At 42.5% G+C, this 27005-nt stretch overlaps 1 protein-coding gene across 1 annotated transcript in view; it reads right to left on the minus strand.

Annotated features, from left to right (window-relative positions):
* The window catches only part of TESPA1 (thymocyte expressed, positive selection associated 1), a gene marked incomplete at both ends in the record, with an annotated part of 30408 nt that extends 23146 nt beyond the window's left edge, over nucleotides 1-7262 (minus strand). The window contains 2 exons of the mRNA XM_082666729.1: nucleotides 5920-5962; nucleotides 7100-7262. Coding sequence (XP_082522855.1) covers nucleotides 5920-5962; nucleotides 7100-7262 — 206 coding nt within the window. The remainder of the gene's footprint in view (nucleotides 1-5919; nucleotides 5963-7099) is intronic.
* Nucleotides 7263-27005: the final 19743 nt, after the last annotated feature.

The following is a 27005-nucleotide window of genomic DNA, read 5'->3' on the forward strand; positions in this document are numbered from 1 at the left end:
CAGAAATACAAATATTGAAACTAAGAAAAAACTCTTAGGAGGTCATCTTATCTACCTACACCTCCTCCCTTTTCTTTGAGCCCCATTGTCGCTGAATATCACGTCTTTCAGGAAGCAGCAGGAACCGCATCTTGGTTAGAGATTACATTTCTACATTTTGAGATATGGGCTTATCAAACATTTACTGTCTCCACAGGAAGAACAATTGGAATTCAGCATACATGGTAGTGAGAAACAACTTAAATGAGGAAGAAATTCACTGTCTCAAACGGGTGATTGAAGTTGTCTGTGAAAAAGCTTTGAACAGGGACTGGAGCACCTGGACTCCAGTCCTGCCTCCTGGCTGCTGCTATGTTCCCAAATATTAAGTAAGGGGATTTAGATGCCTAGATATTATCATTATCTAAGTTCACGTCAAACACCGACCTGTTGTGAGTTTTATAGTTAGCTTTCCTGAAAGTTTTAAAAATGGAAGTTGCACGTGATGCTTTGAATGTAATCTCAAATGGAGGCTGGAAGAGAGAAGAGTTGTTCAAGTGAGTTAACAGGGGAACTGACTGGAGAGCATCCATTGGAGCTGGTCTTAAACGAGCCTTCTCCTTTATCAGTCTCCAGAGATCTGGGCACCTCTCAGGCTATTGGAGTATCAGTTCACGAAATGTTTATTAATGAAAATGGGCTTACAGACTCAACGTCTGTAGAACGAGCTGTGTTTAATTTGACAAAATAAATCCCTACATATATAGACATCTTTTGCTGGTACTTTCCTTTCAATAGTGAAAAAATCAACCATATTGTCTAAAATCTGGATTTTTACATGTCCTCATGAGAAAAACTGTACATCAATATATGCTATAAAATGTGGAATGATACTCAAGGTAATTAAGAATGGGTAACTCTAAGAAACACAACTAGAACTACAAATACATACTTCTCTTCCTAATATACAATTACATAAAGATATATATTATAATACTACAAACGTGTCAGTGTATATATAACATTACAAATATTAGTATAAATTAATATTTCCTATTACTATTAAAAAACATTATGATAACAATATAGTCAACTACTAGAATGCTGAGATCTACTGTTGCATTTAATGCTTGTGCTGGAGCTACACAGTAATGCAACTACTAAAGCCTACAATTACTATAACTACAATAAAACACACTACTGTTACACGTCTAGGTATGCAATCAATGGAGATGCCTGTATACGTTCACCAAAAGAAACAATGTTTATAATAACTCAGAATTGGCAGACCTCCAAATCTCTAGTTATTGTAAAACGGATAAATTGCACGATCAATAGACAATGCTACACAACAATGGAAAAGAATGAGCTATTGCTGGATGCAAACACATGGATGAACATCACAAACATAATGCTGAACAAAAAAAAAGACACATGAAACAGTGCATATTGTATGGTTCGATTTATATAAAGTTTAAAAAGTACAAAATTTATCTTTGATGCTACAAGTCAGGGTACTGGTTACCCTTGGAAGCAGGGCAGTGAACAGAAGGGGACAGAAGGAGCTTCTGGAGTGCTAGTGATGTTCTATTTCAGATTTCACCACTATATTCCCTTTGAGAAAATTCATTGAACCGTGTATTTAAGACTCGTTTATTTTTCAGTAAATACTTTATACTTCAACACAATTTATATTGCTATTATTTTATATTTATATGTATACATATGTATATTTATATTTACATACAGCTTTATTTAGGTATAATTGATACACAAGGAGCTGCACATATTTAATGTGTGCAATTTGATGAGCTTGGACATAGGTAAACACTGGTGATACCATCCATCACCCATCGAACTAACAGACACATCCAACAACTCCCAGAGTATCCTTATTTCCCTTTGATTTTTTTTTTTTTTTGGAAGTAAGAACACTTAATATGAGATTTACCCTCTTAACAAATTTTGAAGTGCACAATACCATATTGTTAGCTATAGGCACTATGTTATACAGCAGGTCGCTAGAATTTATTCATCTAGCATAGCTGAAATTTACATCCATTGAGTTGCACGACAATTTATATTAAAAAGAAAAATGCTACTGATATGTATGCTATACTTCAATAAAATTTACATTAAAAAATACCACTGATAAAATTCCTTATTTGCCCAAAGCAAAATTTAGTAACACAATATTTGTTGGGTGTGCATCTTTCATTTCTGTTTTCTAGCTGTGCCCTACCAGGCATGTCCATAGGCTCTAGATGAGGACCAGCTCAGGCTGACCCTTGTGATGGTATGCTTTTCTGTGTGTATGTGGAATACACCACAGAATTATGGACATAGGCCTGGATCTGTTGATCCATGCTCAGCTCCTCTGAGCATGGTGGTTTGAAATTTCATGTCCCTCATCCAAGTCCCAGGCCTTTCATGAGTTATCGCTTAGGACATAAAATCAATGACTAGAGACTAGATCCATAGCTGCTCCTCTCCGCATTTGTGCTGAAAGGTCCCTTAGCATCATTTCAAGTCTGACATAGAAGAGCCAAGCTACTGCTCTTCCTGTATACCCCATTCATAAACAAAGAGTAGGGAGGAGGATTGGACTGTGAGAAGAAGCATGTAGCTATTTTTAGCTTCTTCCAGAAATTTCCATAGACTTTGCCTGCAGAGACTGATGAAATAAAAATTCATTTTAAGGCAAGACAAAAATTTTTTTTCTGCCCATTTTGGCCTCCTTCCTCCCCTCTGGTGTGCACTGTGCACCTGCATTATGCATTAACCAGACCTCTGCAATGGCAGAAATATCTGCTCGACCGTAGAGATCAATTTTTCTTCTTCTGGCACCAGCCATGTAACGCCCTAGATGATATTTCTTTCTCAATCCTACGTATGGGGTCGTGATGACCCACCTCTCGCCTTGTACGTGCAGACATCTTTGGTGAACTTTATGTACAATTCCAATATGTCATTTCCCTTAAAGATAGGGACTGGTGCAGAACAGACTGGTCAGATGACCTGGGGAGATACAGGGCAGCACCTAATAGAATTTCTTAGCTTCAATACTTACTTATGACCTATTAATGTTACTAGCTACGTTACTTGTAATCTTATTTTAAAAGATTATTTTTTCGTGCATTACCGTATGTGTGACTGAGCTTCAGATCAAATTAATGATGATTAGGTGACTTGAAAAGATTGATCAAATATGTAGTTCTATAAGATCAGTGATAGTGTAAGTGTAGATATAGGAAGAAACAGCAAGAGGAAACAATTTCCTGGACCATAACAGACCAGTATGACAGGTGGTCCAGAGGCTTTCGGCTACTGTTAACAAGGCCTGGTCCAGTAATAGTACATTGAGTGGCCTATCAAAGAAGTCCTCACCTGACCTGGGAATAAGCATTCCTAGTGCCATGGGACAAACTGGTCATGAAATGCCTCTCAAAGCTTGGTCGAAATTAAGACTGAAAGGGAAGGGATTGTAAAATGAAGAATGTTGCCCACCATCCAGTTCTACAAGAATCAAGTCATTAGCCACTGCAATCGCTGACCTACAATACACCTTGAAGGAATTTCAGGGCAAAGATCAGGAGAAGGCACGTTTGCGCTCTGGGAAAACTGACAGAACTGGCCCTCAGATAGTTAGATATTTTCAGGAGAAGTTTTACTCCCATTCCTTCCTAACTTTCTTCCTTCCTAGAGGTAATCACTGTCCTAAAGTTGATATGCATCCTATCTGGACACACTTTTCCGATAAATAAAAGGATACAGATAGATGCCAGGTAAATAGATAGATGGACTTATTTTGTGAAATTTTAAAGTAGCATAAAACTCATCTTTATAAACTTCATGTAGGGGAGCAAAATTTGCCACCCTGAAATGTCCCTTTGGCATGTGGATTATTTCAAGCTGAAGACAACCAAGGCTCAAAAGACTCAGGAAGAAACTTTGACCTTCTGCCTTAGCTGCCTAAAGAATTTGGATAGAGGGACTGTAACAGGAATAGAGATCTCACTAGAGAATATGAACTAGGTGTGTTGGAAATCAGAGTCTGCTTAGTATCCCATTGTCTTTACATAGTCCAGTAAATGTCTGTTTACCAAACATTTGCTTTTTCATCTCCGTGTGAATTGCCTTCCTCCCCTTTGAAGTCCCAAACCACTATCCCCAATATCATCTTTTGTCTTTAGCTGAGGATGGTATTTAAGGGGAGGGTTTCACCATTTGGGTGAGTTACTCAGTTCTCCGGGGTGTCTCCCATGGATACATGTTTAAACTTTTGTTTGATTTTCTCCTGTTAATCTGTCTCATGTCAATTTAGTTCTCAGAGTAAAGAATTAAAGAAAGACCCAGAAAGATGGGTAGAGGAAAATTCTTTCCTCCGTGACATTCACCACTCACATACTACTACAGACTATAAAGCACTTGTACACATAGATCATTTAAATCTCGCAAGAATCTTTTGGAACTTTATTATTCTAGCTCTCCACTTTACAGAAGAGGAGTCTGAGATAGAATTTCAGTTGTTTGCTTACAGCTGGTTATACAGATGCTTAGCACAAGAATTAGGCTCAAATCTTGGAGGCTTTTCACTCACCAGACTACTTTTTCATCATAAATTTTGGTTCAGGGTTTATCCTGGTAGAATATAGGTAGGGAAAGGTGATTTCTGGAATTTACAATCTTGTATTTCTGAGAATTTATTCTTTTCAACTAGAATGTAGTATGTTTGTGGTCAAGGAGCATATTTTAAACTACTTGGCACCCCTCTAGGCCATTTAGACAATCAGACAGTTAGCAAACGCACGGTCAGTAATTAATTATTGACTTGAATTATAAGACTGTAGAATAGTTAATGGGATAAAGACAGTAACTGAGCCCACTGGTTCTCCTGTACGTATCTGGAGAAGCATTTTAAATCCTAGGACAGTTCTCACACACCCAAACCTGCAAACATTACCACCATCCATTTACTTCCCTATATTTTGATTACCCTTAATAAACTTTGAAATTCTGAACCAGATTATGACAATAAAGACAACATGTTTTGTACACAACAAAAACACAAGATAAATTCTTCCTTGCCTTACCTCCCAGGGCAGAGTTAAAATAAACAACCTTGGATTATACAGTGTTATTTATTTCCTACCAAATAAGCCAGGATGGGTTTATTCATATGTTAATAAACAAGTTTAGATGAAAGGCTATATACAGCTTGAAACATTTCTGAAGAGGAAATAAAGAGTAGGAGGGAGTTATAAGTTCTGAGAATTCATTATCACACAAATGATCACACTTAAATAGGTCACAGAAGCTTTCCCTCCAGGTCTGGGTAGACTGAACCTAAAATGGTACAGGCAGAGGGGGTGTAGGGTTTCAAATTTTAAAGTGTTTCTCAGGAAAGAGGTACTACATTTTGCCTTGAAGTACCTGCTCCAATTCGTCACTGCTTTGAATGACTGGGGTAAACCCTTAGCCCCTCTTCCTGTGTTCTTCAGTAGAAATAAACAACATAATGATTCATAATGAAGAAATACTCTGACCATAAGAACAATTAGGTTTCTAAGTCCTCTTTTGTTACACAGTGTAAAACTCCAGTCTGAAGGGAAAAGCAATGGGGCAGGAATCTGGAATTTAGCCCAGCTCTCCCCTGTGGCTACCCATTTCCATCCTTCTTAGTTTTAGACCAGGTCCAGCCTGTACTTCCAGATCCTCACCCTAACTTAGTCTCAGCCCAGAGATGCACTCGATTCATAGCCCCAATCCCCACACCCACCCCAAATCTTTACAATCCCCTCTCCCTTATTTCAACCTCACTTCTAATCATTACGCCCAATTAAAATTCATGTCCCTGCGCTCTGAGTTCTCAAGAGTCAGAGCCTGTTAACACACCCAACCATCAACCATGCTCAGTCCAGCTGCCTCGCCAGCACTTACCCACAATCCTGCAGCCAGTCTTCAATCTTGTTGATTGGATTCCCTAGAAAAGCCAGACATCAGATCACCGTGGAAACTGAAGGAAATCAGATTTCCTCCCTGAAATTCACCCCATTCCACAAACATCATTATATAAGCCACCTCATGACTCCTTTTTGTTCCCATAAAACTTTTCTTTAAGATAAAAGAGGAATATACCCGTGTATAAAAATAGTGGATAGGGCTTCCCTGGTGGCGCAGTGGTTGAGAGTCCGCCTGCCGATGCAGGGGACACGGGTTCGTGCCCCGGTCCGGGAAGATCCCACATGCCGCAGAGCGGCTGGGCCCGTGAGCCATGGCCGCTGAGCCTGCGCGTCCGGAGCCTGTGCTCCACAACGGGAGAGGCCACAACAGTGAGAGGCCCGCGTACCGAAAAAAAAAAATAAATAAATAACGGATATTTCTTCTCTCTCTGCCTCTGTGCCCCCTTTCTCCCAGAAACTTGGAAAATACCCCAAGGTTTGGGAACAGGAATAGATCCTTCTCTTCAAAAAAAAAGGAAAAGAAAAAAAGAAAATAAAAAGCACAATTTTGCGTTTGTGCTTTTTGTTTCCTACCAAATAAGCGAGGGTAGGTTCACTTACATAAGATTTATTTTTAAATTTATTTTTTACTTTTTACTCTTATGTCTGCAGCGTCATTGGAACCTAAAAGAAGCTCTGAGAGGCATGTGGAAAAGGTACTATTACTATTTCAGGTACTAATACTTCAATTAGACAAGCATGTCCTAGAGCGGTGAGTGACTTGCCAAAGGTCACGTCACACAGCTGAGTTGCAGCCAGAGTCCAGGCACCCAGATTGCGTGTAACCTTGTTACACAGACACAGAAACACTCCAAACATTCATAGAGAACCCTGGCCTCGGATCCTCACAGATAGCTGCTCAGGACGAGGCAAAAGTGTGCCTCTTCCTTTTTCCTAATCTTACGCTGTTTCTTTCTCACATAATTCATGCCTCATATTACTTTACTCATCTTCCCTTAAACTCATTTAACCCAGTCAAAATAAGCCTCGTGGTGGTGGGGGGGGGGGGCTAGCCTAAACCCAGGACCCGCTGCCCGCACTGCAGACCTGGGCATCTGGCACGTTTTCCATATCACAAGAGAACGTGCAAGTCTGTTTGATGTCTAATGGCCTCTTACCTTCCTGGAAAACATCATCCAGGCCAGAAGGCTCGGGATCTGGGACACCCTGCAGGGCTGCGGCAGCCTCCTCTTCCAGGACCTGGGTCTGCCAGTGCCGGCTCTGTCGGAGCCAGGCCCGTCGCCTCTCCCAGGATGTGGGGCTCAGCACAGAGCCCTCCATGGCGCTGGTTCAGACTTCAGGGCCTCCTGCCACAGGGATGCTGTCCTGTGAGTTGGAACACAGTGCTGCTGCCTCATCCTCTGGTCAGTAATCACCACTCCCAGGGCTGCCCCCACATCTTCCCAGCTCTGCAGAAAGGAGCGTAACCCTCTGCCCGTTCCGGAGGAGGGAGGAGATGTCTGGTTCCTCCTCCATCTTCCAAAGAAAGGAATGCGCTGAGCAATCTAAACACCAGGTCTTCCAAGTTTGGAAACTGGAAATATCATATGATTTAAGGGACACTGAGAAAGCGCTTCTGACTTGAGAGTTGCTACTTCTCATGATAGGTGAAATGCTGTATTAGAAAACATTTTCTTTAGTTCTTAAGAATTTTGTCTCCCAGAATCTTCCATTGTAATTAAAATATCTTTAAATTTGCCATGTGTAAATTTCACTTTATTTGGTCCTCATAAAGATACATGAAGTCTCAGATCTCAAAGGTTAGACGGATTTTCTAAGGTCTCACAACCAGGATGTCAGTCTAACTACAGTCATTCTGGGCTTGTTTTGTTTCCTATCTAGCATAGGATTTCTCTGGGGGCAGTAGGGATGAGGGTGGGGAGAACCCCATAATAAAAACAACAAGGAGACATTGCCTGAAGCAATTAGCAGTTACCACTTTCAGGATCATCACTTTCTAATTCGTCAGCTTGGGTTTCTCCATGGCTCTGAGTTAATTGTCCAGTTCATCAGTGTGCTAATACTTCATTTAACACTGCCTAATCAACACCTCTGTATTCTTCCAAGAGATATATTCTGATGGCACGAGCCACTGATTCAAAGAGGAAGACAGAGAGGATGAATCATTCGATTGTCCCAATAGAGCTTAAAAAGGCTTGAGGCTAATGTACAGTCATTGGCTTATAGTCTGTCCTCCTGCCTCTTCCCCACCAGCTGCCCTCACAGTCCCCACAGTGAACAGGTGGAGGTGGGACCAGCCCTTGTCACTGGAGCTGCCATAAACGGTTCATCCTCATGGCTACACCTTTAACTGCTGGAGTAAGGAAAAATAAAAGGGGGAAATAAATAAGAAGAGTGCCAGTTTCCAGAGACTTCTGCTTCTCCAACACTTAAAAACAAAATCATCAGTGAAGCATTCAACAATGTAGGCACTAAAATACCTATTTTTGAAAAGAAAGTCCTGAACATAAAATGCATTCCTAGGGCAATAAAATTCTTTTGGACGTTTCTGCTTGTGACAGACAAAACATATCCAGAGAAAAATAGTACATAATTACTGCTGTCTGATCTAAATTCTTTTACTGCAGGTCCAGCCTAAGGCATGTCTCTCCCAAGGAGAGACAGCAGTTGGCACTATGAAACTTTATTAACCCTGGACACCCGGCCCTTTCTCCACTGCCTGTGCCTTTAAGGGGAAATTAAACAACTGAATGGAGTCTGTGGTGTATAGTGAAGCCACAAAGAGGGGTAGCAGAGAGAATTTGTTGTCCTTTGGCCAGAGCTGTTATGAGGTGATAACATGAGGACGAAACTGCCACTATGAAGAATTTAGGGAAAGAGTCTAAAAAGCCTTGTTAGTGTGAATTTACCTAGTACTGCACCTCCATCCAAAATATTTAATATGTTGGTGTCAGTCAGTCCGGAGAAGAAAATATCAAAGGCTAACTTGCCTATTGTCTTTAATTTCCAGAGCAAATAAATCTCACCTAAATCACAAGAAATCTTCAGGTCACAAGAAGAACTAATTTGGTGATCAGGGGAATTTAAAAGGAATTCAGAAAGGAAGGGAGGGAGGGAGGGAGAGAAGAAGGCAGGAAGAAGGGAAGGAAGGAGGAAAGGAAGGAGGGGAGGAAGGAGAAAAAGAAAGAAAGAAGGAAGGAACCTTCAACTCCCACACTTTATTCTGTCACTTACTAATGGTATAGCCCTGGCGAATTCAATCCCTTTCTCTGGGCTCAGTTTCTCAATGAGGATGTTACAGCCTAGCACAGTGTCAGAATCTCACTAATTGAGATGAGTGATGGAGGCCTCTACTTTGGTTTCAGCATCCTCTGTGATGTGAATCTGTCCCACACTCCTCCTACATCTTTGAAAATACGCCAGACTCACACAGGCTCATTTCCCCTCTGCCCCCTGAAAATGCTTATCCCCCGTTCAACCCTAGGCTTTCCCCGTGTTTTTCCCCTCCCTCTTCTTCCCTCCCAGCCTTTGGCACCCTTAACCTGAAAGCCCAACTCTTAACCAGTTTCTCCGTGAAGCCAGGCCTGGCTTCCACAGCCTCCAGATGACAGGCGCTTCCACTGAGCTCCTTCCCTGCTTGACTTTCTTCTTCATTGTTCTTATCACTAACATACTTTATGTTTTATTTGTTAATGCAATTTATTGTTTATTCTTCTGATTAAAATAGAAGCTCCACAAGGACAGAGATTTTTGTCTGGGTTGTTCACTGCTATGTCCCTGAGGCCTAAAACAGAATCTAACTGATTTTCCCCAATCTCTGCCACACGGGGGTTATAGAGACCTGTTCACAGGGCATTATGGGGGAACACTGTAAGTACAGCAGGATTTGGAGGCTGGGAGAAATAGAATTGTCTGGTTAGCGGTAACAGCTGTGCTGCTTGGCGATGAGAAACCGGGTGTTCTCTGTGGAAATCTGGAGGAAGCGGCACGTGATTATCAGACACGCACGTCGGCAGTGAGAGTGTTAGAAAGAACTGAAGGACGGATGCACACAGCTGTCAAGATGGCACCTTTGAGAGCATGGAGGGTCCTTGTGACAGACAGAGGGCATGTATGACTCCAAACGAGTCATACAAAAAACACACACCTGGAGGTACAATGGAGTTTGGTGCCGTGAAAAGAGCACTGATGGGAGTCAGGAGTCTTGGGCGTTCTTCTAGACTTTCTGTCCAATTAACTGACTTCTGGCAAGTCAATTAGGTTTTCTATTTGGGCATTGACTTCAACCTCTAGAAAATGAATTGGTGGGACTCAATGTTGTAAAAGTTCGCCTCTAATATCATTGTTTATGAATTTATTCCAATTGAGTCTGAAATATTTGTAGGAATAATACCTGTACAAAAAATGCATTTGTGTAGTTTTTCCTGTAAGAATTAGGAAACGGCCCAGTGGCCTCTGGAGTTACTTGCCACTTAACAAATTCCCTTTCAAATTAACACTGACTTATGAGGTTCTTGGACTTAAAACCTTCAGTGACCCAGGAAGGTGGTGAGCCTGGATGAGGGAGGCTGAGAAGGAGCCCAAGGAGTGTGATTCAGTCAGGAGAGCTCAAGGACCCCCAGCACTTCTTGAACTTTTCTGCTTCTTTGCTTTAGCTTACCCAGTTTCAGCCACCTTCCTCTCTACCCAAACACATTCTACATTTTGAAGGGCTCCTCAAGTCATCTCCGTTCTCTTGCCCACCACTAGCACCCAGCACGTGCGCCTAGACCACATTCAACAAGTCGTAAGTGGCTTACCTTTCTGGCCGTTATCCACCATTGCTTGTAACCTGTCCCCTAAATCCTACCTCAGGGCAGTGCATGGTACATTGCAACAGAAGGGGCTCAGTAGATACTGTACCTGCAGAGGACCAAGAGTCACTCTGCTGCTGAAATATTAACCCCCTCTAGTGTGTATCATAGGCCAGGGGTTCCCGACTTTCCACATGGTCTCAAATCCTAATGTATGTATTTTGGATACCTTCTAATGAAGAGGAAAAAGGCCTGGGGCATAGTCACGCCACCCCTTTATTGATAGAACATAGGGCCACACAAATCTGACTGAACTTATAAGCTGAAACTACCAACTTCTCTTGTCCTAAAAAAAAATATTTTCCAGAATTTTTCATTGTAGGTTTTTATTCCCTGGTCAAAAGTTCCTTCTGGAATCTGAGTACCATTTTTCTTGATGCTGGTTTAGATTATAATATTACATTTAGTCTATCTTCTGTGGGGATGAAAGTCTGATGCCTGCTGATATATTTTCTCTGACATTCCCACTAAGTACCTCCCCACCCCCAAAAAAACAACAACACGAATGCCACGCTGGTTCTGTTTCTACTTGCCTGAACCACCCCAAAGCCTCCTTTCCCCCTCTGCTATCATTTTCAGTCCTCTGTCTTTTCTTCTTTCCTACATTTTTCTAGGGATTTACTCCCAAAATATTTCTCCACAATCTGTTGAGTGCTCTGGAATCTGACTACAACCAAGTACAGTAGGAGAGAATTCTCTTTTTCTGAGGATGTTATAGTTCAAAGCAGAAATTGCAGCAGCCATGATTGAAGTTAGACAAGAGGAATCACCATTAATGGTTTAAGACTAGGGAGCTGGGGACTTCCCTGGTGGCGTGGTGGTTAAGAATCCGCCTGCCAATGCAAGGTACACACGTTTGATCCCTGGTCAGGGCATATCCCACATGCCACGGAGCAACTAAACCCATGCGCCACAACTATGGAGCCTGCACTCTAGAGCCCGCGAGCCACAACTGAGCCTGTGAGCCACAACTACTGAAGCCCGAGCGCCTAGAGCCCGTGCTCCGTAACAAGAGAAGCCACCGCAATGAGAAGCCCGCGCACTGTAAAGAAGAGTAGCCCCCGCTCACTGCAACTAGAGAAAGCCCGCACGCAGCAACAAAGACCCAACGCAGCCAAAAATAAGTAAACAAAATAAATTTAGTTTAAAAAAAAAAAGACTAGGGAGTTGTTTCAGAGCTTTGAAAGGAATATCTTCCAACTAAAATCATCAGCAGAAGCAGTAACTTTACTAGCAGAGAAAATCTTTATGGGTATGTGATTATTACTACACTGAGAACATCACTTACTTCCAGTCTCTTTTCTAAGGAATGTAGTCAGAGATTCACTTTATATAAACATGGGCAATTCAAAGCAATAGGTACTCATAATAACTGAGATGTATAGAGTTCCTTATATTTATCCATAAAACTGTCCCATTTGTCAAGTATATCTAAAAAAACAAAAAAACAAAAAAACTGTCCCACAAACTACTTCACTTAATCCCAACAATCTCCTTGGAGCTAATTATTGTTATCTGAAGCTCAGAGAGATATGTGACTAGTCCAAGGTCATATATTTAGGATCTTATGGTGCTGAGATTTAAACTCACATTAGTCTGACTCTAGTTGTATCATCTTTCCACTAATAATGGAGTAAGAGAATAACCTAAGATCACCATGCAGGTGTCACTGATAAATGTAATTTAGGATAAAGGAAGAAGAAACTATGTTAGTAGATTCTCTATTTCACATGCTAGATGAACTCTCCATTTTATAGTCTAGTATAGAAGAGGCAGATAAACCAAAAGTAATTTATGCTTGACTTTGTGACAATCTTAGTAAAGGAAGAGTTGCTTTGTTTGGTTATTAGTGTAGTTTTCCTTCTTGACTCCAACTAGATGGTTATGAGGCAGTTTTGCCTTCCTCAAGCTTAGAGTGGTTTAGCAGCCAGGGAGGGCCCAACTAGGTTCTAGCTCAGAGGAGAGCGTCCGCCTGGAATTTCCCATTACTTGTAGACTGTTGTGGCATTCAGAACATTTAGCAATGGTTATGGAGCAGCACAGGCAACTCAGAGGTCATACCAGTCCCAGTCCTGTGACTGGGCCCTTCAAGTGTGTGGCTAGCTTGGTCTAGGGAGTCTTGTGGGAAGAGCTGGGGTAGCTGGGTTAGTGATGGGCACTCAGTGGTCTTGGAGTGATGAATATTTACCAATTTGATATGAACGTATTTTAATATCTTAGCAACCATATGGGCCTACCAATCTAAAATACGAGCTCTAGTTACAGATGTCTCACCAAGGGGATACTCTGAAGGGGTCTAGGAAGGATGGCCAACTCTTGAGGAGGAAAACTGTAGAAGGAGTGTGGGGCTGTGCAATCAGAGTAAAGCTTGTCTGAAACCACAATTCTGCCTACTTACTGCATATGTGTCCTCAGTGACATCCTTATCCCCTCTAAACCCGAGTTTCTTCATATGTAAAACAGATAGTGTACCAAACTTGTTGGGTTATTGGGGTTTCAAAATCAAAACTCAGATAATGCATACTAAGTCCCTGATGTATAAAGGAGGTGCTTAATAAATATAGTTATTATTGTTATTAATTTCCCCTCAGTCTAAGCCATTCACTAAAGTTGGAACATTTTCAGGAATAAGGAAAGAAGGAAGGAGAAGGAGTGGGCAGAGCAGGGTACAGAAGTGTGCGTCAAGTCCAGACGGTGAAAGAAGGATGATGCTGTCGAGAAGAGATAAAAACTAAGCGGTAACTAGGTCCTCTGTTCTTACTTAATGCCTAAAGCAATCAGAGAGATCATCTAATCCTGATCACTCATTTTGCAGTGAAGGAAACTGACACAGAGAGAGAGACAGAGAGACAGAAAGAGAGAGAGAGGCTTATCTTAAGTCACATAGAATATTAACTGTTATCAACAGGACACACACAAGTTCTGAGTCCCAGGTGTGTGCTTTCTTCCTTTATATCACACAGCCTTCCTCCTCACTCTTGGTTTCCAAGACCCAGCCTTAGGTTTCTCTTGAGCACGCTGGGCCTCCTCCCGGGATGTGTATCAAACAGACCTCTCTTCTCTTCTGGCTGTACTGTGCCTATACCCCAGCAGTGCCTGTGAACTGGGACTGAGAGTGAAAACAAGCGTGGGAGGAGAGAAAAAGGAAACGGAGTTTCCATGATGGGGCCTGTAAGACCTTCCGCAACTTATGCATCTTTTCTGCAGTCACAGACAAGATAGACATCACCACTCTTGCAAGGGGTTGTGGGAAATCCCAGGACAGCCAATTTCTCGGTTTTCAACAAGGACAAACTCCACCTCAAGCCAGGTTGACTGCCCCCCATTCTCCATACCCCCAACCCCTGCAACAGGCTCTCACACTCCTTCACAGATAGGCAATGTCTTGCTAATCTCTAACCCTCTCCCATGTCACTGCCATTTGGAAGAACATCAGAACAAAAATTACCCTGAGTGCAGCATTTTTGCATCCTGAGACTTCTTGTGGTCTAAGGGAGCAGTTCAATTGATTTGAGGAGAAAAGAGGGATGCTATTTGATAAATAATACCAAGAAAAATGCCCACTCACTTTCGTAACTCGTTTCCTCTCTCTTTTCATCTCCTCCCTCCCACAAATAAGTTTAGCTGAATAAATCCCGAAAAAAGACCATCTACAGCCTCTTTTTCTCTCCTCTTTCTTACTTACTTCTACCTCCATGATGTGGATGAGTTTTATGGGGGCCTTGTAAACTCCTACAGGAAATATTAAAGTTGTACATTTGGAAAAAAGGGATCACGTGCTGTCCATGTTGGGAGACACTAGATTCTTTCATCATCAAGGCATCAAGAATAAGAGACATCAGTTTGCCTGGACTGGTTTACAGGTAGTTCAGTCTAGAAACAGGAGTGAGAATAAGCAGACTTCTCAGTCATTGAGTTAGTTCTGTGAATTCCTATCTTTAATTCTTCAGTCTCATTTCCTTGGTAATGAAGCTCTGTCCCTCCGATACTCATGTTTATTCTTCCCTCTTTTTCTTTCACAATATCTACACCCTCTTTTCTTCTTCTCAAAACCTGTGTTTAAGCCTTTTTGCAGTAGGCCCGTGTGTGGGCCGGGCACACAGTACTGTGGGTACTGGAATACCCACCTTTGTCTTGTCCTTTAGGCTGTAAACAGAACAGTTGGCAGTTATCAAGTGGAGATAGATGTCTGATCATTTCCTCTTACTGTGTGAATCATGATCTGGGCTGGGACCAAACTTCCTCTCCATTTTCTAACAGAATATGAATCATTAACCAAATGATGGTATTGGGTCTCCATGGCTACTACATTATGCTTAATCACAGGACTCCATCTAAGTTTCAGTAGAGCAAAGGAGTTATGAGAAAGTGTCTTTAGTATGGTTGTAAAGAGTTTCCTTGGGATGCACATGAAGAAAAAATCATTTGTAAGATCTCTTTCTATCTCTCTTGCGATAGCTTTAGCTTGTTATCTCTGATAGTCTCAGTAGAGATAGATAATAAACCTATCTTACTTTATTCCTAATAATGTTTCAAGTTACATGAAAATTAGACCAGATCTTTAGCTCTAATCACTCAAGCCTAATAACTCAAGACTGGACACACAGGTCGAAAGTCTGCAACCTCCAACCTCCTATCCTGGGCGCTGCTGTGTACTGTCTAGAAAGTTCCCTTGCCTCTCTATTTAGGGCTATTTGTGGTAGACAGAGTCACTGGGGATCTCTTCCAAACACTTGGGGTCTTATCAATTCTGGGGGGCTCTTTCATCGTGTCCTTGTTCTACACTGGGGACACACCTCTGCTCCTCCACCCACTGGTGGGTTCAGTAGCAAGTAGGGCACGGGAAAACCCCAGCGTAGAGGATCTTTCCACTCCTCTACCTTCCCCCAAACTCATGCAGGTGGTGACATGCTCAGCCTGGCTACCACTGAGACCAGGTGTGTTGGAGGAGCAGACCCCATCCCTCCTCAGGATTACACAGGTCATTAAGTGGTCAATAGATTCATCGATCCATCTCTGAGATGTACGGCTTGAACACGAAACCTGACAGGTGGTTATTGATCTTGAGCCTTCCAGTAAATTTGGCCCGGTGTCGTCCAGTTGTATAAATTCTCCCTCCCCTTTCACCCTAGTATATGTTGCTATAGTTATCTCCTCAACAACTTTCTTCTACAGCTTTTGAAGAAAGTGGTCATACCCACAAAAAGCAAAATTCATTCTGGCTAGGTATTCCCGAGAGTCAGAGTTAGGGATGCTAGAATGGGACCCAGATGAAGCTAACAAACTTTTCTCCTTGAGAACTTTTCCAAGTGAGAATCAGACTGAAACGCACTAAAAGTGAGGACAGCAAGACACAGAGAGGAACTTCTCAGATGAGAAAGATGAAAAATTCCTAAATATTAATTCAGGCCGTCGAAGGAACCCATGTTCTGTGACCCTAGCAAGAGTACCTCTCTGATAATAGGAAGGAAAAAAAAATAAAGAGACCTTGTTCCAAGAGGCGCAGTGATGTATTTTTTAAGGTTGAAGTCAGGGATGTGGGAGCTTTTCTCCTGACATTTCCATTTTTTTCGCAGCCTGATTTTTCTCTGACTTGTTTCCTCCTATCTCCCAGCACCATCCTAAATCAGTACAGTCTTAAAATTGAGGTGGAAGTTGTACTCACCTGTTCGCTGGTAAAGAGCTGAGTTTGAGGCAAAGCAGTTCTCAGAGCTGGGCACAGCCCCTCTCGGCTGGGATGGAGGTGAGGAAAGGGAGAAGGTATCATATTGCATATTGTATCTTTCTCTCTGTCTTCATTAAAATGCTGTTGCCAGCTTGAAAGGGGAAGCGGAAATGAGAAAACACACACACACGTACACTCACATATGTACAGTCCCCTCCTCCTATCCTGGCCACATCCTCTGCTCTTTATCTCTGCAGACTGACTGTAGAAGAAAATATCTGCGGTCCCCAGAGCTCACCACTAGGGAGCCCGTCCCATCACAGAGCTGCTGTGGTCTTTGCAAGACAACAGGAGATCTTTTCCTGTTAAGGGGAAGGTACAGCTCATTTAAGGATGTGTGTATAGGAAAGTCTTCTAACCATATAACTGCCTCAAATAACCCCACTGCCTCACATAAAGCTTCTGTCTCCAGGAGGAGAGGTGTCTAAAAATGGTAAGGCTATCTCCCGAAAATTATCTCACATTTATCTCAGGAAGATGCTTACAGCCCCGTCACACCCTTGAGAGGGCTCTAAGCCAGAGTGGATCTGTTTTCGTAACTCTTTCACACTCTGGTAAATTCCCCAGAAGCTTGTTTTCAAATACTGCACCATTGTAAGCAACTGTTTCTCTGTTGACTTCTTTTTTTTTTTTTTTAAGCAAGTTTCTTTTCTTTTCTTTTCTTTTTTTAATTTTATTTATTTAGTTTTGGCTGTGTTGGGTCTTCGTTGCTGTGCGAGGGCTTTCTCTAGTTGCGGCGAGCGGGGGCCACTCTTCATCTCATCATGGTGCATGGGCCTCTCACTGTCGCAGCCTCTCTTGTTGCGGAGCACAGGCTCCAGACGCGCAGCTCAGTAGTGTGGCTCACAGGCCTAGTCGCTCCGCGGCATGTGGGATCTTCCCAGACCAGGGCTCGAACCCGTGTCCTCTGCATTGGCAGGCAGATTCTCAACCACTGCGCCACCAGGGAAGCCCTTGACTTCTTAATATTTTGTTTTCATGCTCAAACCAATTCCAAGTATTTCTTTTTGTAAATAAATGATTGCTTTCCGAAGGTTTTCCAAAATCTGTCACATCCTGGAGATGTCTTCAATTTATTGGCTTTCAGTTCCAAGAAGACTTACTAGACTCTAGAATTTTTTCCCATTCCTCTATCACTTTCACCTCTTACCAGCATTCAGCATCCTTGACAATAGCTCTCCTTATCTCTCCAATATTTCCTAATATTTTTTCTTCTTTGATGTTGCACCATTCAAGTTATTTCCTATCTTTCTTTCCTGGTCCTAATTCTGTTTCCTTCCCTGTGTCATTTACTTATAAATATGTATCATAATATTTATTGTACAAGACACACCTCTGATGTGCTAAGTAACTGTGACTGACTTTCGCATATTCATTCTTTTTTTCCCAAAAAATGTATGGCTATAGCTACAGCTGGATCTCTTTTTACCATGTTCCCAAATTCCATTTCCAATTGCCAACAGGACACCCTCATTGGATACTCACAATATATAGTATCGTGGAGAAGCCTAAATAAAATTTCTGCTCAGCAAATTGTTCTCTAAACATTACTTTCTTCAAAGATAAGTAGTATTAAAATAATAATTCTTGATGTCTCTCTCTCTCTAATACAGAGACACACACAATACATTCATTTATATGTAGGGATAAAAATGTCTAACATATTTTCCCAGTACATAGTAGGTGCGTTTAAACATATGCTTTTCTGAGAATCAACTCAAAATCAACAAATAAAAAAGCCAATGCTAGCACTCCCTTGGTCTCTTTAACATTATTTTTTTCTGTACAAATTAACTACAAAAACTAGCTAATGGAACTCTTAAAATTATTTTTAACCTTAAGTTTCTGAAATTCATTAATTTCCTTGACAGTTATTTTCAACATGCTGGGGACAGGGAAAGTACCACCTCTATAGCGCATTTTAATTTTTAGCGTGATAGGAAGCTGCTCCTGGTATTTAGTGCCTGAGGACCAAAGATGCTGAACGTCTCCGAAGCCACAGGACTGTTCAGCAACAGGAATGACCGTCCCAGCCATAATGCCAACATTCTGATAAACATGGGTGGTTTCACGGTTAGGAGATTCGGTTCTGGAGTCACACCCTGGTGCTAGGTGACTCTGTGGTCCTGGACACATGAATTAACACCTCCAGGCCTCAACTTCCTATCTGCAAAATGAAGATAACCTTAAAGGACTGGTTGCAAAGCTATAGGAAAAAAGGAATGGAGAGTATATAGTCCAGGGCTGAACTCACGGCAAATGCTCAACAAATTGCAGCTATTTTCTTAAGGCTCTTGAATACAACGTTTTCAATTTATCTATCAATTGAAATGCTATATCCCTGTATCCATCAAAGTGACCTTACTGATTAAAGAAGCCATTTCACAAGGAAATTTCTAGAGATTCTGTTTGTTAAAGAAATGTTTGCTTCTTTATAAGCTGTTGCTGAAAGATGAGGATGGGGCTTCCCTGGTGGCGCAGTGGTTGAGAATCTGCCTACCAATGCAGGGGACACGGGTTCAAGCCCTGGTCTGGGAAGATCCCACATGCCGCGGAGCAACTGGGCCCGTGAGCCACAGCTACTGAGCCTGCGCGTCTGGAGCTTGTGTTCTGCAACACGAGAGGCCGCGACAATGAGAAGCCCGCGCACCGCGATGAAGAGTGGCCCCCACTCGCCGCAACTAGAGAAAGCCCTCACACAGAAATGAAGACCCAACACAGCCTAAATAAATAAATATATTTATAAAAAAAAAAAAAAAGATGAGGATGAAGGCTATATGATTCCCAGGAGGATAAAGAAGGCCAGAATATTCTTCTATGTTTGTCTTCTTCCTCAGTTGTAGAGTATTTCTCTCTTAGCTACTCTTCCTCTGTCCTTTAATAACATTAAGAGCCTCAGTTGACACTGTAAAGTTCTCTGATCATATATTCCACAGACTTCCTGAAACTTTGACCAATTGTCCTTTTTCTGCTAGATGCAGTTCAGGATTTCAGGAGCTTTTTAGGAGATTTTGTTCATTTTTTTTTTCTTGGTTAAAAATAAAAACGCTTAAACCATCTGAGATGTTGAGTTAGCTCTCTGCTGCCCATGCGATTCATCAGTTCAACACTTTATCACATGGCCAGATTGTCATTTTAGGGTGGCCTCCCTCCGTGCTTTATGAAATTTAGTAAAAACACTGAACTGGGAGTAAAAAAGCCATCTGGCTTTTAACACTAGCTATATGACAATTACTTATCTTCCCTGGCTATCAGTTTCCTCTTCTGACAAATAGAGGAATATTTTCTAAGATTCTCTTGGGTCTAGAAACCTATAATACGTACATACACTGTTTTTCTCTTCTTTCATGTACCCATGTGTGGTTTATTACAGAAAACGAAAATATTAAGTGACGGATCTTTGGTAAGAAATCACTAGGAAGATAAGACAGAATGCGTTAGGGAAAAAAAAAAAAAAAAACTTGTTGGCCTTTGCAAAGCTAAGTAAAAATTGCTTTTGCATGATAGTATCCTCCAGACATGTAACCTGATAACACTGGTAAGTAAGCACTGAGGTGTCATCAAACAGATGAGCTGGGGCTGGGCATGAGTTCTGAAGCTATAGAACGGAGAGCTAGTTGGCAGGCTGCCAGCCAGACCTGGGGCAGAGCCAGGACAGCTGCCTGGCGAGGCTGTCCCAGGATGGAGAAGCTGCTGTTCACAGCCGCTGCTCTGGGCCGAGCAGCTGGGCCTCCCGGCCCAGGCCCAGATGCAAGCGACATGCTTCCATCTCAGTTCTCAGCTTTCTCTTTTTCACACCCTCGGGTTTGCAAACAGCCATTTTCTACTGAGTCTGTCTCTTCAAATTACCAATGTGGGAGTTTGAGTGAGTTTGTCTCCTTCCTGTGCCAAAGGCTCAAAATTGGGGAGTGGGCATGGATGGAACCCTAGGGGAGAAGGTGAGGGTTCAACTTGTCAAGGAGTTGAAAGTTTTCTGAACTGTCTCCACACCAGAAAATGTCCTCCGAGATCATCTTGTCCTTTTCTCTGCTTCTGTGCTCTGTGAGTACAGGATTCCAAGAAATGGGATTTGCTAACTTTTCTATCGCACCCGTTCCCCTGAATCACTCAACTTAATTGCAGGAAAGTTCTTAGTTCTGTTTTGCTATCTCTTCCCTAGTTGGAAGTCCAGCAGAACTAAAGAGCAATATGTCACAGCCCTCTGCAGAAGGTGTTCCTGTAGAGATCTGAAATGATAATTCTATTTAAATTGTATTTAATTGGGTACCTTCTAAGTTCCAGAGATAAGCTAGATCCAGGGGGATACAAAGGGAGACAATATGAAATGCTATCTCCTAGAGGGCTTACTCTCTTGTGTGATCAAATAATTTGGGAAAATACATGGTTAACAAAAGAAAAACCTGATTCTTTAAGGTACAACTTCTCGAAGCTTTTAATAAGCTGATATGAATTGTGACTCTCTTAGGAGTTTCTATTTCCCAAATGTCTTAGTCTTTTTGTTTTGTTTTGTATTTTTGGAGGAACATCCCAAGAAAATTACTTATGGGGAAGTTGTCCTCCACTACATCCATTTCAGTTCTGCCTTCTCTAGATTAAATAATGACGTTCCTGTCTTTTGTCGTACTCAGATGATTTGAACACAGATTGTTTGACTATCTGGTAAGCCTATGTCCTAGCTTTCATCTGATCAAGTCTGTTTAATTCAGAAGCACGTTGTTGAATTTAAAGGTCTCACTGGGGTCTCAAGTGTGATTCACGTAGTGAGCTCAGTGTTTTATAACCCCTTTGAGGAGGACAGAGCCTGGGGTCCACGGATGTGAGTGGAGGAGAAGGGATCTGGGGATTTCACAGGATGGGAGTCAGAGGACTTTGGGGGCCCTGTGGACTTCAGGAATGAGAAATGTGGAATAATTTTCAGCTTGGTCTCCCTACCTAGAAGAAAAGAGGGCTTCTAGGAGGGTTCCTCTCTCTACCAGGAACCTGATACAAAGTCAACACTTATAGCAATGGTAAAACTGGTGGTAGGAAAAGAACAAGGGGGATGACTGAAATGCAATCAAAATGTTTGGGTGAAAGAGCATTTAAAGTGGGTTGAACCTTTGAGAAACTATGGAGCAAGTGCCAGCAGGCGAGTGACCTCACGGATTTGGGAAGCGTTTTAAGCTGGGGTCTTTAGGTCCAGCACTCTAAAACCTTAAAAGGATAGGCATGAAAAGCCACAACAGCAGGTAGAATTTGGAGGCTGCTGTAGATTTAGTATAAGGGAAAATATGTAGGGTTTGAGTGTGGGGTTAGGGTTTAGAGGCAGAACACAAGAACTTGGGTTCCAGTGAGGACGGGGCAAGAGTTAAACAGATTGGAGGAAGCGGGGGACTCTTTTCTAAGCCTACGTCCTTTGCTCATCTCTACAGAAGGGAAGCTCCAAAGCCCTGAGGCCATTCCTCCAAAGCGAGACTGCTCTCCCCAGACACAGTGGACCAGAGACCCGGTGGGCGGAGTGGACAGGCAGGCACGGGAGGGTGTGGGGCAGCACCCGTGATGGGGGTAGAACACCACACCAGGATTGCTGGAAAGATGTCAAAATGCTTCATCCGCGTCGTGTCAGTTAATCAGAGGAAGTGGGACAACCGTCAACCTCTGATCAGAGGGACTGCTGCAGAGAGGGAGACCGTGTAGCATCCAGCCCAGCCCTTGGTCTGGGCAGGAGTCTCGGCTCCAAGGAGAGTTCTCTCTGTTAGGGTTAGAGAGAAAGAAAGAGGAAGAAGTGAGGAGAAGAAAGAAGAGAAGACGAACCAGGGAGAAGCACAGAGAGAATCTGAAAGGAAGTGATTCACACACAAGAGAAAGTAAAACTGGAGCGTAACCTCCCCAGTTTTGAAAGGCGAGTTGCTCTAACCGACCTCTTACAGGAAATATCTCATCTTTCGCAGGCACCTGGTCCCGTCACAACTGCCCTCCTCCTTCCCTGGAGGAGCAGTTCCCTCCTCTGGAGCCCCTCCTGCCCTTACCAGCTCAGACCTAGCAGCTGGCAAGGCCCACCTTAGAAGGTAGGAGTAAATGAGAGCGTGGGTGTGAATGAGATTTAAACCAAAGTGTTCTACAATCACATACTATCATTTTTGCTGCGCTCAGGATGAACTTGTTTCTTTTGACCTACATTTGCTAAAAGAGTGAGGAGTCCAAAAGCCTGTCCTTTAGGCTTTGCTCTGAATCTCTCCTGGATTTCAGGATTCTTCACTACAAAATGATCAGATACAAATAAATGGTCTTTAAGGTTCTTTCCAGTATAATAGTTTCTGTTTCTAATAATACTAGTTACCATTTGTTGAGTAAATCTGGGAAAAACAATGAATGTCTATTAACTCTAGCCTTCAAAATCCACTTCTGTAGAGTGGATTTGATAACCCACAGATGAATTAAATGAGACTTTAAGCAGAATCTGTGTGTCCTGACGTTTCCCTTCCCGCAAACCTCTGTACTCACAGATGAATTCTTCAAATAATTTTTTCCCTAAAGACCACCAGGTGGCAGCCTATACCAATACTCTGAGTTCCGGTTGTGGTTACTTACTAGGTGGCATCAGCAACTAGCCCACAGCTCAGAAGGTTGACCTAACCCAAAATGATGAATTAACCCAGGAGACTGGCTGGATTTAGGGGCTAAAGTGGGTAAATGAGGGTTTCTTCTTCAGATTGGGTAAATTTTTTGGGGGGTCAAAAAGTTCAATAGGATTTCAAAAGGTTGAGGAAAAAAATGAAGGTTATGCTGGCAGATCTGAGCGAGCATTAAGTACCAAGGTGGAAAATACAGGTTAAGTTTGGGAAAACTCAAGTAGCGCAAGGTGAGTTGTATGACGAAGAACGAGAGGAACATAAGATTGTTAAGACAGTTTGACGCTAGATCTAAGAAATCCTTGGATGTCATGGTTCGGGGTTTGAACTTTGTTTTATTTTGTAAATTTTTCTTTTGTAATAATTTCGAATTTATGGAAGAATTGTAAGAAGAATAAAGAGAATTCCAGGACACCTGTCACCCTGACTGACATATTTTTCTTTATCACAGTCTCTTTTTTTTTTTCTGAACCATGTGAGAATAATTTGCAGATGTTATGCCCCTTTACCCTTTACCTAAAAACAAAGCTACTGATTTTTACACATCTAGTACAATGATCAAAATCAGGAAATTTGACAGTGATACAATACTATTATCTAATATAGATCTTATTCAAATTTCATTTCTTCCCCCATAATGTGCAGGATCACACACGGCACACAGATTTCACGTCTCTTTCGTCTCCTTTTGTCTGGAACTGCTCTTCAACTTCCATTTGTCTCTCATGACCTTGACATTTGGGAAGAGTATAGTCCTTCTATCCTGCAGGGCGTCCCCCAAGTTGGTTTTTTTGCAGTTGCATGTTATTAACGTTGGGTTAGACAACTTTCATGGGTCAGGATGATGTAAGTGATGTAACATCCTTCTCAGTGCATCACATCGGGAAGCCCATGGCATAAATTTTCCCATTATTGGTAACACAAAGCAGTATTCTCCTTTTGTTTTGTCTTTTATTGTAAAGTTATAATTTTCCTATTTAATTAATAAGTGCTTTTAAATATTTTGAAAGTAAACATCCTATTCCTTATCAAACTTTCAACTTTCACTTACTAGTTTTAGTATTATATTTTCTTAATGGTGGAGAGTCAAAAATATACCAAAAATGTATGGAGTAGGGTAGGATATAATTAGAACCATGTTTAGAAATATCATTCTGGAAGCTGTGTCTGTGCATTATGTGTTTGTGTGTGGTGTGTTTGTGTGTGGTGTGTGAGTGTGCGTGTGTGTGTGTGTGTGTGTGAGAGAGAGAGTGATTTTACTATCTTTAACTCCTGTTACTGACCTTCTTCTGCCTAGAACTCTGGTATTGGAGTTCTAACCTGCTTCAAGAAATCTTTTAACCTTGAGTCTAGCACATGACAACCCTGATAGATTAGAGAGGGAAAAAAATACCCTCTTCCAGGTCAATGCTGCCCGATCTCAGAGCACCCACCTTGGTTGTATTTGCTCGCTTGGGCAGACACCCCTGTGCAAGACACAACCAGCACAGTGATAACTGCAGGAGCCTACAGCTCTGGCTTGGATTTGGGGGCCATTAGGATCTGGGAGAGAACAAACATTTCTTAAGCTCTCACTATCCACCTACCTCTCTTCTAGATGTTTCACAATGCAGCCACTCAGTTAAATCTCACAGCAAGGAACCCTTCAAGGCAGGCATTATTATTCCTAACGTACAGATGAAGAAAATGAGTTCCAGCGGTCTCCGTTTAAGGCCAGGATTTCATCCCTGGTCCGTCTGATTATGAAACCTGTATCATTTCTGCTCCACTCATTGCCATGGCCATACCAAGAGCAACCCTTGTCATTGTCTCAGTAACTGATATAAACAGCTTCTTAATATGCATTTTCCTCCCAGCATGGTGGGCAATAAAGGGCAGACGCCATTTGTCTCATTTTATAGAGGAAGATGTTGCCACACAGCTAGTGACAAAATTCACCTTTTTGACTTTCAGTCAGAAGATTTTTCTAATTATAGCTTGTCCCTCCTTCTTCTGAGGAGGGAGGAAAGGATATGGGTGGCTGAGGGGGGAAAACATAGGACGTAAAAGCTGTAGGGATGGAGGATTTCAGGGGTAGGGAGACGCCTCTTCTGGCTTCCTGGACATGGGCTGTGGAGCTGCCCAGTGGTGCCTGTGGGCTTTGGGATGCAGGTCACATCTGAGCCCTTCTTGGCTCCTTTGCCAGAGCCCATGAGATTGGCAGGGACCCTAGAGAAGAACCACTCTTCTCTCAGGGGCAGGGCCAATGCTGAGCAGCTGAGCAAGCAGGACTGGGCAGGCAGACAGGGCCATCTCCTCCAGCTAATCGGTTGTCCAGAGTCCCTGGAGCATAGCTTCCCTCTGTCCTTCCTCCCTCCCTCCTTCCCTCCCTTGGGAGGCAAGAACTGACTTCTCTCCCTTCTTACTCCCAGTGGCTCTCAAGGCCTCCGGGGGAGATCTTTGCCTGGGAACAAGAGAGCCGAAGGAGTGATGGAACCTCAAAGTACAAAAGCAAAGGAAGAACCAGGTTTCTCCTCTGTTTTTTGCTTAAAAGACAAGAGGCCCCCAGGATATAGAACAGAGGACAAATTTGCAGGACATTGCAGGGGAGGGGAAAAGTTAAAAGCCACAGGAAAAGTTAACTCTGAGAGTAAAGAAAAAGAGCCCCAATAAATATCTGTATGTCTTCCCACTCCCCCAAATAACAGGCTGAAATGCGAGTGGCAACTGGCTTAGGATTGAAATAAAGGAAGATTTCTGTGGAGTTTTGAAGTTTTATGTCACTTTATGGGGGTAGATAAACCTGTCAGGTCCAGCTTGGACACTGAGGGAAGGGTGGGATGATGCTGGAAGGAAGAGTGTGTTTCACAGGAAGACAGTGATGAAGCGAGTGGTGGGCTGTCGGAATTTGAATCCCTGCCCCGCCATCATTAACCAGCGATGTGAGTTTGGACGAGCTGCATGGCCTTGAAGCCTTAGTCTTCTCATGTAACGTGGGACAGTAATAGTGCACATCTCTGGTGTAGTGGGAGTGAAATGAGAGGGTACATAAAGCTTAGTATATCACCCAGTACATAGTAAATGAGCAAAGAATTTAGCTGTTTGTTATCACACTTTTTTTTTTTTTTTTTTTTTTTGCGGTACGCGGGCCTCTCACTGTTGTGGCCTCTCCCGTTGCGGAGCACAGGCTCCGGACGCGCAGGCTCAGCGGCCATGGCTCACGGGCCCAGCCGCTCCGCGGCATGTGGGATCTTCCCGGACAGGGGCACGAACCCGGGTCCCCTGCATCGGCAGGCGGACTCTCAACCACTGCGCCACCAGGGAAGCCCTGTTATCACACTTTTTACTTATGATGAAAAGAACGTTGGGTTGAGGGTGAGGAAAACCATTCTTTTATTTCTACATCTTTCAAGATATCCAGTTCTTTTCCTGGTAAATAATATCTTCTTTCCTTTATATGTCCTTTATGCAAAAGGGCTGCATAGTGTGAGATCCAAGATCTGTTTCCAGTTGTGATATTAACTCACGTTTTGAGATAATGCAAATTATGTCGCTACTCCGAGCCTCAGTTTCCCCAAATATATATGGAGAGGATAACACCTATTTTGGGTTGCTGGTTAATAGCATAGTGTTTTGAGTCAGACAGGCCTGGATTTAAATTGTACCTTTAACACTTACTAGCTGTCTGACTGTGAGTATTGTAATTAACATCTCTGAGCCTCAGTTTCCTCCATTGTTAAGTGGGAATTATAATACCAAATACCTTGTTGAGCTTTCAAAGGACAATTTAAGACATTTAAGTATAAGCTGCTTAACCCAGAGCTCTGCACAAAGTAGGCATCCTCCAAATAAAATGAGTAGCTGGTAGCTTTTTGGTCTAAATGAAATTGCCTAC

Source organism: Grampus griseus (assembly GCF_964374135.1).
Source record: "Grampus griseus genome assembly, chromosome: 11".
NCBI lineage: Eukaryota > Metazoa > Chordata > Mammalia > Artiodactyla > Delphinidae > Grampus > Grampus griseus.